The 15,504-nt window shown below is 44.7% G+C and overlaps 1 protein-coding gene across 1 annotated transcript in view; it reads right to left on the reverse strand.

The window, feature by feature from the left end:
- Nucleotides 1-671: 671 nt before the first annotated feature.
- LOC118481887 (putative disease resistance protein RGA3) overlaps nucleotides 672-15,504 on the reverse strand; it is a 50,417-nt gene continuing 35,584 nt past the window's right edge. Inside the window, exon 2 of the mRNA XM_035977209.1 lies at nucleotides 672-798. Coding sequence (XP_035833102.1) covers nucleotides 781-798 — 18 coding nt within the window. The 3' untranslated portion in view covers nucleotides 672-780. The remainder of the gene's footprint in view (nucleotides 799-15,504) is intronic.

Raw genomic sequence — 15,504 nt, forward strand, 5'->3', positions numbered from 1 at the left:
GGAATGTATCGTCATGGCAAGTTCTAGAGTCGTAAGAAACCAAGCGGCTATTCAAACAAGAAACAAAAGATGAGCATTTAGTTTAAAGATGTGTATTTGTATGCTCAATAAAGGCTCAAAACTCACTTTTTGTGGGAGTAAGTTTTTAATGTGATCAAGTATATATAAACAAATTTTAACTAGATTTGTCATGTCGTTTCATACTTTTCTTATGTTGGTTCTTTTTATCACGACGCTATCGATTGTAAATTTGTAAAAATATAACCCTTTTAGAACTTGTCATTCCCAACTTAAACCAAGATAAGTAAAAAAAAAACGAAAAGTTTTTGAAAAAATTTGGGGTGTTTAGCGGTTCCAATAGAGTTTTGTGTAAGGCTTGTAATTAGGACTTGCAAAATTGAAGGTTTTAGCATCCCCCCACACTTAAATTACACATTGTCCTCAATGTGTCCCAAAAATAAGTTTTTAGTTTGATTGAATGTGTAAAAAGGTGTGTTAAAACAAAAAAAATTTACGTTACTGGGCATCTGGACACGGGCCGTGGTGACCGGGCACGGCCCCATGTTCATATTGCCAGTAACCGAAAGTAACAGAAGGCTGGGCACGGGGGCGTGTTCAGCGAACACGCCTCGTGTCCAGTTACCTGAACTAGGCGTTTTTCTACTGACCCTTGAGCACGGGGCGTGTTGGCTGAGCACGGCCCGTGCTGAACTTGCTGTAACGAAGAAAAAATGTCGGGAGGCTCTGTTTTTGTGCATGGGGTGTTGGTTCAAGTCTCCTTTAGTATCCATCACCATCCTGAGTGTGTTTTATCCATTACAACATCATCCAAACACCATTTAATAATTAAACAACCGTCATTCATTAACGAGAGGATTACAATAAGTTCCTAATAAAAGCATAAACTAAAACTTAGATAAGTAGGTCAAGAAACACAAGAAATCTAAAACCGCAAAGAAGTCCTAGCCTATAGTTTATTTTAAGAGCAAAATTTCCGACAAAGATAATTTTCTCGGTTGAATGAGGCTTGACGAACTTCTCCTCCGGGTATGGTCCCTCACACGTCGTTAAGCCATTCTTCTATCTCTCTAGGGAGAAGAAAGGGGGGCTCATTGGCATCATCATTTTTAGGGGGTGTAACTTCCACTAGAACTTCTTGAAAATTTTCAAGAGGAGGTTCCGCGGGGATGTCATCCCACCCGGTGGGGTTATTAATTCCAAGTGCTAAGTTCCAATCTTCTTGTGGAAGGATTGGTTCCATGGGAGGTGTCACAAGAATGTTCAACCTCTGGTGCAAGAGGTTGATTTCTTGGAAACCATTTTCCAGGCCCACCGTCAGATAATTTATACGGTCGATTAGGACCTCTTCTACGGATGTCATTTCGTCGAGAGCTTCTTGTAGTGCCATCACATAGCGTACAAGAGGTGCTTCGATTGAAGGCCTTCATCCCTTCGACTGTTTCTGGAATGTGCTGAAGAGGTTCCACTGTTTTGGCTTGACATTCTAGGAAAATAAACCGAAAAGAGTTCATTTTAATGAAACAGTACCTCGAACACGGTCCTGTGCTCACTGAGCACAGCCCCGTGTTTACCTCTCTGTTGATTTTTGGAACAAGGAATCTTGTAGATTTAAATTATTTTTCTGACTTTTGAAGCATTTTTAAGCAGAAATAACTTAAAACAGTGTTGTAAAACTTATTTTTAACAAGATTCCTTGAATAAAAATCTAACAAATATCACAATAAAGCTTGAAAACATGGAGGTTTTAAGCTTTAATGGAGGTGTTGAGGGAAAAATGAAGAAGAAGGCAATGGACAAAAGTACAAAAGACAAGATGGTTGTTGAGAACCTTCTTTAGAATATACCTAGTATGGTATGTGTGAAGATCCCACCAAATCTCTGTCTTTGGAATGGTCCATATGTGTAGGAATCTTGCTGCATTTATAGAAAACGACAGCACGCTGGACACCTTGGGAAAATTGGACGCCATAGTATCCGCTGCGTGGGGATTTATGAAATTTCCCACACCAAGATCATAGCCACCGTCCACCGAGACAAGGTAGGAGAGGTTTTAGACACCAAAAGATGCCGCCAAGGCCCAACCGAGGCAATCGGTCCGGAAAGATGGGTCCTAAGCACACGCCATCCTGAACAAACGGTAATAATCGGGGATATTCTGTCTCCCGAAACTAAAAACAACTTGAAACAATTGCTAAAGAGAAACTCCGATATATTCGCTTTCGAACACTCGAACATGACAGGAATACCTCGAGACAAGGCGGAGCATAAGTTAGCTACGCTCCCAGGTGTCAACCAGTAGCGCAAGGAAAACGAAGTATGGCATCTGAAAGAAGAGAAGCCGTAATTAAAGAAGTACGGAAGTTGGTCGAAGCAGGAATTTTATGAGAAACAAAGTATCACACCTGGGTATCTAACCCCGTGATGGTAAAAAAAACCTGATGGCTCATGACGGATGTGCATCAATTTTAAGGACTTAAACAAGGCTTGTCCAAAAGATGCCCATCCGCTGCCTGAAATGGATTTCAAAGTCAACTCCTTGGTCCCTTTCAGCTACAAGTGCTTCCCGGATGCCTACAAGGTCTACCATCAGATCAAAATGTCAAGAGAGGACGAAGAAAAAACAGTGTTTCACACCGATATAGGCATTTTCTGTTACACCAAGATGCCTTTCGGACTGCGCAATGCCGGGCCACCTATCAGCGACTTATGGATAAGGCTTTCGAAAAGCAAGATGGCCAAAATTTGGAGGTGTATGTCGATGACCTGGTCATCACGAGCATGGAAGAGAAACAGATATTAGAAGACATTGAAGAGACCTTCCGTAAGCTAAGAGAATACAACATTAAATTGAATCCCAAAAAATGTTCATTCGGGGGTCGAAGAAGGAAAGTTCCTAGGGGTGGAAGTCACCCGGGATGGTTTCAAAGCCAACCCGGAGAAAGTAATAGCACGAACGCCGTCACCCAGGAACTTGAAGGAAGCACAAGCGCTCAATGGGCGATTAGTTACTATAAACGGATTTCTAGCGAGACACGCCGAAAGATCCTTACCGTTTATAAAGACATTAAAAGACTGTCTAAACAAAAAGAACTTCAAATGGACCAGCGAAGCAGAAGAAGCCTTTCAAGACATGAATCGCTTCATCGAAAAGTTACGCACGTTGACAGCACCATATCCAAAAGAGATCCTGAAAATGTACTTAGCAACGGCTCATAACGCCGTAAGCGCAGTGTTAATGGTTGAGAGAAATGGGAAGCAAACACCAATATACTACATCGGCTGGGTCCTGGCGGGTCCCAAAACCCGGTACCCAACTCTAGAAAAACTTGTACTGGCACTTGTTCACACCACTAGGCGTCTCATAAGGTACTTCCAGGGTCACCAGGTACAAATCCTTACAAACTATCCCCTACAACAGATCCTTCATAAACTAGAAATTTCGGGGAGGTTGGCAAAATGGGCAATTGAGTTAGGGACCCTGGATATCGAGTACAGGAAACGAATAGAAATAAAAGGGCTTAGCAGAAATACCTGAAGGGGAAATGATTCAAGACCCAAAGATAGATGACATTGCAGAATCCAGTTCTTCCAAGCAAACTTGGAAGTTATATATAGATAAATCCTCAACAAAAAAGGCGCAGGCGCGGGCCTTATGTTAATTATCCCAGATGAAGTTAAGTTATAGTATGCTCAGCGTTTCGACTTTGAATGCTCCAATAACGAGTCAAAGTACGAAGCGCTGCTGGAAGGTCTAAGGATGGGACCATCTATGGGGGCAACACGGGTGGAGGCATACGTTGACTCTCTGTTGGTCAATAATCAAGTAAATGAAACGTACGAAGTTAAAGACGAGACAGTGGTGAAATACTTGGCCAAAAACAAGGAACTCATCGCCTCGTTCGATAGCGTTACGCTCAACCACGTCCACCGCGGAAAAAATAAGATAGCTGATGCCCTAAGCAAGTTAGCTACATCCGGAATGGGAAAAGAAGTGAAAGTTGAAACGCTCCAGTCGCCATCCATAGAGCACCGAGAAGTATCCGCGGTCACAGCAGTGGAACCCTATTGGTACACTCCCATCTTGAAGTTTCTTACAAAAGGTGAATTGCCATCCGCCAAGGGTGACTCTAAGAAGATACAAACAAAGGCCTTACAATATGAGGTACAAGACGGCGTCCTATACAGAAAATCATACTTGGGACCCTCATTGCAGTGTGTGTCACCTGCGGAAGCCACATACCTGATCGAAGAAATACACGCCGGTATATGTAGTATTCATTCTGGTCCCCGGGAAATTGTTGCAAAGATTCATAGTGCTGGGTATTATTGGCCCGGGATGCATGAAGACGCGGTAGTGGAACTCATAAAATATCGTAGTTGTCAGAAATATGCACCACAAACGCTACGCCCTAAGAATAACCTGATCCTAGTGACAGCCGCATCGCCTTTTCAAAAGTGGGCGATAGACATCGTGGGACCATTCCCGCTAGCCCCTGGGAAGCTGAAGTACCTAATTGTGGCAATCAACTATTTCACAAAGTGGATTGAGGCGAAACCATTAGCCAAGATAACTGCAGAGAACGCCAAAAAAATTCTATGGGAACACATTGTCTGTCGATTTGGGCTCCTGCTGTACCTCGTAAGCGATAACGGAACACAGTTCACAGACAAAGTCCTGCAAGAATGGTACGCGGAACTGCAGATCCAACAAATTTTTACGTTGGTCGCACATCCACAAGGAAATGGCTAAGTAAAAAGAGCCAACAGAAGTCTACTGGATGGAATCAAAAGATGGTTGGGTTATCAAGGAAGCTCTTGGGTTGAAGAATTACCAAACGTTCTTTAGGCACACCGAACTATGCCCAAGACAAGCAATAATGAAACATTGTTCAGCCTCACTTATGGCGCAAAAGCAATGATACTGGCAGAGGTAGGGCTACCCTCACTAAGGCGCCTAACAACAAATGATGATAATGATAGGCTCATGTGAGAAGGCTTGGATCTGTTGGAAGAAAGGCATGAAGCGGCCACCATAAGCGAAGCAAAATATAAAAAAGCCTTAGAAAAATACTACAATCAGCACGTGGCCAAACAAACTTTCAAGGAAGGTGATTACATCATGCGAGATAACGAGGCAAGTAGAGCGGAACCCACAGGCAAGTTGGGGCCCAACTGGGAAGGCCCTTACATCGTCCAAGAGGATTTAGGCAAAGGAGCATACTGCCTATCCAAACTCGACGGCACGACAGTCCCTCGCAGCTGGAACACTACCCAATTAAAAAAAATGTTATATGTAGACTTCCGCCCCTAATGACGGAATAGGATATTTTCCTTTTGCAAGTATAATTCATCATGTACGATGTCTCTTTCAGTTATCAACTACAAATAAAAGTATTCTTTTACGTTCTCTATGCCATCAACATATATGTAAAATATTACCACCGCACTCAAACTGCATATTACGGTACAAAGTTACTCTGACACGAAATATTTTTCATAATAACAAAGTCAGATATTTTTTGCATGTGACACTCGTATCGCTTTTCCCCTCGACGCCTATCGCTTTTCGCTGTTAGCTTATTGCGCATCGCGTATCGCTTATCGCTTATCGCGTATCGTTGTTCGCTCATCGCTTATCGCTCATCGATGTTCGCTGATTCGCGTATTGCTGTTCGCTTATCGTGTATCGTTCATTGCTGTTCGCGTATTGCTTATCGCTCCTCGCGTATCGCTTATCGCTTATCATGTATCGTTGTTTGCTGTTTGCTTATCACCTATCGCCTTTCGCTTTCCGCTCATCGCTTATCGCTGATCGATTTACGCTTATTGCTCGTTGCCTATCGCCTAACGCTCGTCGCCTAACGTTTGTCGCTTACCGTTTATCGCTGATAGCTCGCTTTTCGCCTTTCGGTTTTCGTTTTCGCTTATCGCGTATCACTCATCGCGTATCACCGTTCGCGGATCGCTTACCGCTTTTCGCTTTTCGCTTTTCGCTTACCACTCATCGCTTATCGCTACCTCAATGCTTCAATCGCTGACTCATTCGCGCACACTTGTATCGCTAAACGGAGTTCGAAAACAACTTCATCACTCAGTTTACTCAATCTTCCTTCCGAACTTGGTCCAACCACTAACCGCTGGGACCGATGACGCAAAAATCTATCCGTATCATATCGACACACATGACATTGCTTCACGGGACAGAGGCAATATGGCTAAAACATGGTGGATACGCCGCTGGTACTTCCTGTATATAAGTGTTTTAGCCATATTAACAAACTTCCATGGAAAGGTGCCATGTGGGGCTCGACGCTCATTAAAACTTTTTGAACTATTTAAACCTTTTGTGTGAAAACAAAATTTTTCTTACAAACTTTTTAAAGAACAAATGGAAATTTTCTGGAAATTATTAATTAAAACCCTTTTTAGACAAACAAAACTTTCTTGTAACATTGGTTTAACAATCGACTCAGGTTAACACCACGTCATAAGAAACTTTTCGTAAATCATGTTTCCCATAAGATCTTTTGATAACCTAACGAAACCTTTTCGACAACGCTGGCGTGAACATCGACTCAAGTTCAACGCCACACCATACAAAAATTTCCTAAAACCAAATTTTTCTTTAAAATCTCATCGCCATAAACTTTTTCGAGAACTCAAAACGCTTCTAGATCGCTAACTCGTGAATTATCATCCTTTAGCCAAACTAAACATTTTACTCACCCCTATCCCCTTAGTCAAACGAATCGCCTTACTCAACGTTCTCCCTATGTTACCGAGATGTTCTCACTCGTCAATTTTCGATCGATCTCCTCGCTTACCTCAACGCTTATTCGCCACTCCCTCATGTCAATGCTCGCTACTTGCTCTCGTATCAATTCTCACAGCCCTCCTTGTGGATTAATTTCAGGACGAAATTTCCTAAAGCATGGAAGACTGTAACAACCTGCACTTTCGTGCTTGTTACTCTCGTTACACCCGTTACGCCTAGCACCAGAGATTCGGATCATAATGTAACTATATCGCTTACAATGTTATTTCGCTTATATCTCATACTTTCAACACGCTATATCGCACATCACAACGCATACTACACTAACGCTAACGCTGACATCGCGTGAGGACTTAAGCTGCTCCCCTCGCTCGTCGTGACGCGATGCAAACGCAACTCGAACTCGAAACGCAGTTACTTATGCTATGACCTGTTATATATAATAATAATAATAATATTATCTGGGTATTAAACATGTCTAAACGCGCACTCGCTGGCACGCGCAACTCAATCTATCACACTGAAACGCAACCTATCACGATACTATTTATCTCGCTATAACGCTTAAAGTATCCACGATGCTTAACGCAACAAAACACGTCGAACGAAACGAAAGTTGGAAAACCAACGAACGAGATCAGGCTGTCCGAATGGACATCCGATCGAATGGACATCCGATCGAATGGACTTCCGTCCGGATGATCATTCGCTCGGATGGCTATCCGTTCGGATGACCATTTGATCGGAAGCCATCTGATCCATTCCACCGCCTTAACTTCTCCTCGCCTGTAAATAGGACCATTGTGTCTCATTTCAACACTTTGGTTCTCTCATCCGACCAACTCGCTCCCAAGTCACTTTCAATCACTTTTCATCATGATTCAAGGCTTATCCGTAAGTATTTCTCCCCAAATCTTGTACAATCATCATCATCACACACTTATACATCTTTTTCTCCAACAAAAATCATTATTTCCTTCTTGAAATCGTCTGTTTTGGACATCTTGAAGGTGGTTTTCACTCGGTTTCTTATGCAAACTGTAGTGTGACGTCACCTCATCAAGAATGGTTCAGATCTAAAGGATTTCCACACTATTTTACATAAATCTCAACAAGAACTCAACGCATTTCGACTGTTTCCAAACTTCTCTTCAACTTTCATACAAACCCGATGGAATCTAAGCTCGTTCAGACTCTCTACTCATTTTATAGTGGAGAGCCGGCTTGAAAACGAATTTCCACCAGAGAGATGTGTGACAACTCGAACTTTAGACTCACTTTGGGTAACGATACGTGGTTATGAGAACGTTGTTTATTGAATAATTATGTGATTTTGTTATTACGTGTGTTGTGCATATAATATGTGTATGTATGTAAATGAGCCAAACCGCACAAGGTTACATAACTTGAACCGCACAACACCACTCGCACAAGCCCTTTGGGCCACTCCTTGTCCTCGGGTCCATTAGACAACCGAGTGGGCTCGGCCCACTCCCCACTCGCAACACACACAAAACCAAGTTAGGGGTTTTGTTTTACCACTTTTGCAAATCAAGCACTCACACACAAACCCTAGAAGCGTTGCTCTCTACCTCTCTCTCGGCTGCTTGAACCCGACGGCACCAAGGAGCACTCTTGCCCGGATCACACACCTCACTTGTAATCGGTTAGTGTACTACCTTTGGATTGGTGATTTCTGTTGTGCTATACGTGTTACTTGATGTTATCCGGTTGGAATTGTATGATGAACAATAGTGGTTACAAGATAATATGTTAGGAATCGGGTTGAATGTTGATAAATGTAATCGGCTTCATGTTTGTTGTGAATCGGATAATTTGGATGATGATATTAGATTGTACGTGTGCTAATCGACTGATGTGTGTTCATGTATGGATGTTATGCTAAATTGTTAAGTTAATGTGTATGCTAGTAATCGGACCGGATCATGCGAATTGTTAATGTTGTTCATATGGAATTAATTAGGGTTCTTATGAAATTGTGTTGCAATTATCCTATTTGATCGATATCATGCTAATGATTTGTTGAAAATTATGTTAATTGATCTGGTTGCCGAAACTGACCAAACTGTTAGCTGAAATCACGGGATTTAATTGACTAAAGTATGGAAATCAGTTACACGTCCGGTTGCGACTCGGATTGCGAGTCGGAACCCCACTCGAGACCAAACCGCACGAACCGCAACCACGGTTGCGAGTCAGATTACGACTCGTAACCAGACCAGGATGAACCGAGACCGCTTGTTACGACTCGAGACCCCCGTTACGACTCGAGATCCTCGTTGCGACTCGTAACCCCGTTGCGAGTCGAGACCATCTTTCACACGCACACCGTTGGGCCTTCACTGTTACGGGCCCAATCTATTGAGCCCAATGATTTGATTTGTGGACTGTTTATTAATGGACCTATATGTGTTTGCTATTTGGGCCGATTGAGAATCTGGACTGTTTTGTTATTGGGCTGCTATTGTCTTTGGGCCGGGTATGATTGGACTTAGAACAATTGAATCACGCATGCTATGTCTTAACTGCTTACGTGCGTACATGTTTGCCATGTCTATACGTGATCACTATATACGTGCTATATACGAACCTGACTCGTATAATAACCATGATAGGACGTGAGTGACCATTTACTTGCTACTTATATTCCTTGTGTATCTGCCGAGCAAACCAAGGTGAGTTCACACAGCCAAGGCATGGGATTCCCGGGTTGGGAATTGGGTTGGATATGCTGAATTTGGAATGATTACTCGTACTTACGCATATACCAGACTATAGACCATCGTCCTCAGGTTAGTCAGGACACGTTACGTAAAGCCTACGTAACCCAGATCTTTTGCCATATGTCTCCCGGGTCGGGAAGGACACGTTACGTAAAGCCTACGTAACCCAATACCATTCACTGGCTTCCAGGTCGGAAGGCCACGCTGCGTAAAGCCTACGTAGCCCCCACGCGTACCACTGTCCTCGGGGAAGGGCACGTCACGTAAAGCCTACGTGACCCTGTACGCTTTTCCTGTTCTCGGTAAAGAAGAACACATGGTCGGAAGTTAGTCTAGTAAGTATCGTTAATGAGAAGCCCTCATTAACCAGGATGAACATGGGAAGCCCCCACCTTTATTACACACAAGTATGGGAAGCCCCCACTAGCTATACTTATGCATTACATTATGAACTTACTTTCTGTGAACTCGCTCAACTAGTTTGTTGATTATTTGCTGCATGCCTTGCAGGACCTTAGGTAATTTAAGGAGCTTGCACAAGGAAGGAGCAGGTCGTTGTGGGCAGATGGATCATGAACTTTATTGAACTTATAACTTTATTTGGGTTTACTTTACATTGCTTCCGCTACTTAAAACAGTATTTGGTTTTGAAGCATCGATCATGTCATGGTGACTTACGTTAATTACTTTAAATTAAATGCTATGTTTGATATGATTGATGGCTTGATCCTGGTCAGTCACGCTCCCAAGCGGTGGTACTCCGTGGGTGGATTTTGGGGGTGTGACAGATTGGTATCAGAGCCATTGGTTATAGAGAACTTGGTTTTAATATGGGAAAACGTTTTTATTAAAACCGGACTATAACCAGAACAGTGCTCTCAATGATCCACAACGACGCTTCGCTCCACGTGCAAGACTCGACATCTTAGGTAATAAGGTTTATGTTTATTGCCTGTTTGCTAGAACTGCTTAGAACCTTGCTCGCATTACGCTTAGATACACATGCTTTGATTACATGAGAACACCTATATGCCTACGCTTTTCTGTCATCGCCCTACTCGCGAACCATTCTTACGTATGCTACTTGTTACTATGAAGATCATGTCTGGACGAATCAACATGACACAAGCCCAGCTAGAGGCTCTTGTTCAAGCTCAAGTTGCTGCGGCAGTTGCAGCAGCTCAAGCAGGTAGTATATCCTGCAGTATAGGCACACACTAGGATCTTTAGATCCTACATTAACTCTCGTATTTAACTTCGTCCTATTCGTACACAATAGGTCAACACGCGCAGCAGCCAGTCTGCACTTTCAAGAACTTCATGGACTGTCGTCCAAACTCTTTCAGCGGCACAGAAGGAGCGGTTGGACTCCTCCACTGGTTCGAGAAGCTAGAATCAGTTTTTGAAATGTGCGAGTGCCCTGAGGCTCGCAAGGTTAAGTTTGCCACCGGTACTTTGGAAGGGATAGCACTGACTTGGTGGAACGCCCAAGTCCAGATCTTAGGGTTGGCAGCTGCTAACGCCACCCCATGGAACGATTTTAAGGAACTCATCAAGCGTGAGTATTGCACGCGGGAAGACATACACAAGCTGGAAGACGAGCTTTATAACTTGAAAATGGTTGGATCGGAAATCGAGGCGTATACTAAACGGTCTAATGAGCTGGCCGTTCTGTGTCCAACTATGGTGGACCCTCCATACAAGCGCATTGAGTTGTACCTCAAGGGATTGGCGCCAGAAATTCAGAGCCACGTGACGTCGGCTAATCTCGAAAACATCCAGGAAATCCAGCGTCTTGCTCATCGCATCACCGATCAGGCAGTGGATCAGAATAGACTGCCCAAGCGTGTTAATGCTACTGCTAATGTCACCACCTCAGTTACTCCTGCTACATCTGGTGACAGTAAAAGAAAATGGGATGGAGATTCGAGTAAAGGTTCAGCGACTGTTCAGTCACAAGCTCAGCAGCAGAAGATTGACCACTATCAGAGTCCCAGTCAGCAATCCTCTGGTAGTCACAGACAGAGGAGATATCAGGGTAGTCAACCCAGGTGCCACAACTGCAACAGGCATCACCACGGCCCATGTAACAAGGGTCGTTGTCAAAGGTGTCTTAAGATGGGTCACGAGGCCAAAGACTGTAGGAGTCCACGGCCTGCGAATCAGAATCAGCAGCCTCAGCAACCAGCTCCACAGAACCAGCAGCAGCAACAGCAGCCACAGCGTGGAAACCGGGGATGTTTCCAGTGTGGGGCTGAAGGTCACTTCAAACGCGATTGCCCTCAATTGAACCAGAACCGCAACAACAATAACCAGGGCAACGGCAACAACAACGGTGGAAACAACAACAACAACGGCAATGAAGCTCGTGGTCGTGCATTCGTACTAGGTCGAGGTGACGCAGTGAACGATCCCAACGTTGTTATGGGTAAGTTTCTCCTCGACAATATTTACGTTACTGTTTTATTTGATTCGGGTGCGGATACAAGCTATATGTCTGTGAAAATGTGTCAACTGCTAAAACGTGCACCAACACTTTTACCCACCAAACATGTAGTAGAGTTAGCTAACGGTAAAAGTTTAGAAGCCACGCACGTAGTTCAGGGTTGTAATCTTATCCTAGCTGGTCAAGCCTTCTCCATTGATCTCATTCCCATAGTTTTGGGTAGCTTCGACGTCGTGATTGGAATGGATTGGTTATCCCAACACCAGGCAGAAATTTTATGCAGCGAAAAGGTTATTCGCATTCCTCGTTTGGGTCAGGAACCTCTAGAAGTTCAAGGCGACAAGAGTGGTGCAGTGGTTGGCATCATCTCTTTCTTGAAGGCTCAGAAATGCTTACGTAAGGGTCACACAGCCATTTTGGCTCTTGTTACAGACGCCTCAGCAAAGGAAAAGAAGTTGGAAGACATTCCAGTTGTACGTGATTACCCTCAGGTGTTTCCTGAAGACTTACCTGGCTTACCGCCTCATCGTCAGGTCGAATTTCAGATAGAGCTCGCTCCAGGAGCAGCACCCATAGCTCGCGCACCATATCGTCTAGCTCCATCGGAATTGGAGGAATTGTCAAAACAGCTGCAAGAACTCTTGGAAAAGGGTTTCATACGACCAAGCTCTTCGCCTTGGGGAGCTCCAGTGCTTTTCGTGAAAAAGAAAGATGGTACGTTCAGGATGTGCATCGACTACCGTGAACTCAACAAGGTGACGGTGAAGAACCGTTATCCTCTTCCGCGCATCGACGACTTATTCGACCAGTTGCAAGGGTCGTGCTACTATTCGAAGATAGACTTAAGGTCAGGGTATCATCAGCTGAGAGTCCGGGATGAGGACGTCTCCAAGACAGCCTTCAGAACTCGTTACGGTCACTACGAGTTTCTCGTCATGCCGTTTGGGTTAACGAACGCGCCCGCTGTATTTATGGATCTTATGAACAGGGTGTGCAAACCCTATCTCGACAAGTTCGTCATTGTTTTCATCGACGACATTCTGATTTACTCCAAGAGTCAGGAGGAACACGAGCAGCATCTTCGCCTGATTTTGGAACTCCTTCGGAAGGAACAGTTGTACGCCAAACTTTCTAAATGCGACTTCTGGCTTCGTGAAGTCCACTTCTTAGGCCACGTGGTAAACAAGGATGGGATCCATGTCGATCCATCCAAGGTAGATTCGATCAGGAACTGGCCTGCACCGCGTACGCCAACGGAAATACGCCAATTCTTGGGTTTGGCAGGTTACTACAGACGATTTATTAGAGACTTTTCGAAGATTGCTCAGCCACTTACGCTACTGACACAGAAGGGTGTTACCTATCGCTGGGGAGAGCCCCAGGAGACTGCTTTTCAGCACCTAAAGGATAGACTTTGCAGTGCACCTATCCTCTCATTGCCAGAGGGCACAGATGACTTCGTGGTTTATTGTGATGCATCCATTCGGGGACTGGGATGTGTGTTAATGCAGCGCGACAAGGTTATCGCTTACGCCTCACGTCAACTCAAGGTTCACGAACGCAACTACACGACGCACGATTTAGAGCTGGGAGCTGTTGTTTTCGCGCTTAAGATATGGCGACACTACCTGTACGGTACCAGGTGCACGATTTACACCGATCACAGGAGTCTCGAGCATATCCTTAAGCAAAAGGATTTGAATATGCGTCAACGACGATGGGTCGAGTTACTTAACGACTACGAATGCGCTATCAAGTACCATCCAGGCAAAGCCAATGTGGTGGCTGACGCCCTCAGTCGGAAGGACACTTTACCACGGCGCGTGCGAGCGCTACAGCTTACGATTCAGTCTAGCCTTCCTACACAGATACGAAATGCTCAGATAGAAGCATTGAAGCCCGAAAACGTCAAGGCTGAAGCCTTACGCGGCTCACGACAGCAAATGGAACAGAAGGAAGATGGCGCTTACTATGTATCGGGCCGGATTTGGGTCCCTCTTTATGGCGGTCTACGCGAACTTGTGATGGATGAAGCTCACAAGTCTCGCTATTCGGTACATCCAGGGTCGGATAAAATGTACCACGACATCAGTACTACTTATTGGTGGCCTAGTATGAAGGCCCACATCGCTACGTATGTTGGAAAATGCTTGACCTGTGCAAGAGTCAAGGTTGAATATCAGAAGCCAGCTGGTCTACTTCAACAGCCTAAGATACCTCAGTGGAAATGGGAAGAAATTTCCATGGATTTCGTTACAGGCCTACCTAGATCCCAGCGTGGGAACGATACGATATGGGTCATAGTTGATCGACTCACCAAGTCTGCACACTTCCTACCGATTAAGGAAACGGACAAGTTCTCCACACTTGCAGACGTCTATCTTAAAGAAGTTGTTTCGAGGCACGGGGTGCCCACATCTATCATTTCGGATCGCGACGCACGATTCACGTCAGAACTATGGAAAGCGATGCATAAATCCTTTGGCTCACGACTAGACATGAGCACAACATACCACCCTCAGACGGATGGGCAGTCTGAGCGAACGATTCAAACGCTTGAAGACATGCTTCGGGCATGCGTCATCGACTTCGGCAACGGCTGGGAAAAGCACCTCCCTTTGGTGGAGTTTTCTTACAATAACAGTTATCACACCAGCATTCAAGCCGCTCCATTCGAGGCATTGTACGGGCGTAAATGCCGGTCACCTCTCTGTTGGGCAGAGGTGGGGGATAGTCAGATTACGGGTCCAGAGATTGTAGTGGACGCCACGGAAAAGATAGCACAGATACGACAACGCATGGCGGCAGCACGCGACCGTCAGAAAGCCTACGCGGACAAGCGTAGAAAGCCATTGGAATTCGAGGTCGGGGACCGGGTTTTATTGAAAGTTTCACCCTGGAAGGGTGTGGTTCGTTTTGGCAAACGGGGTAAACTGAATCCGCGGTACGTCGGACCATTTGAAATTATAGAAAAGATTGGCAAGGTAGCCTACAAGTTAAACCTACCAGCTGAACTCGGGGCAGTTCACAATGTCTTTCATGTATCAAACTTAAAGAAGTGCCTATCTGATGAAAACCTCATCATTCCTTTTAAGGAACTCACTATCGACGAGCGGTTGCAGTTCGTCGAGGAGCCAGTAGAAATCACGGACCGGGATGTGAAGGTCCTCAAACACAAGAGAATCCCTCTTGTTCGAGTTCGTTGGAACTCCAAACGTGGTCCAGAGTACACCTGGGAACGCGAAGACAGGATGACAGAAAAGTACCCCCAGTTATTCGGGAACCAGGCAACCACTACTGAGGCTGAAGCTACTACTTCGGAATTTCGGGACGAAATTCCAGATCAACGGGGGGAGGATGTGACACCCCAGGAAAATCAGTGAACAGTACAGTTTACCTAGCTTCCTCAGTAAGTGCATACCAAATTTCGGGACGAAATTTCCAATTAGTTGGGGATAATGTGACAACTCGAACTTTAGACTCACTTTGGGTAACGATACGTGGTTATGAGAACGTTG

This window comes from Helianthus annuus, chromosome 9 (assembly GCF_002127325.2).
Source record: "Helianthus annuus cultivar XRQ/B chromosome 9, HanXRQr2.0-SUNRISE, whole genome shotgun sequence".
Taxonomy (NCBI): domain Eukaryota; kingdom Viridiplantae; phylum Streptophyta; class Magnoliopsida; order Asterales; family Asteraceae; genus Helianthus; species Helianthus annuus.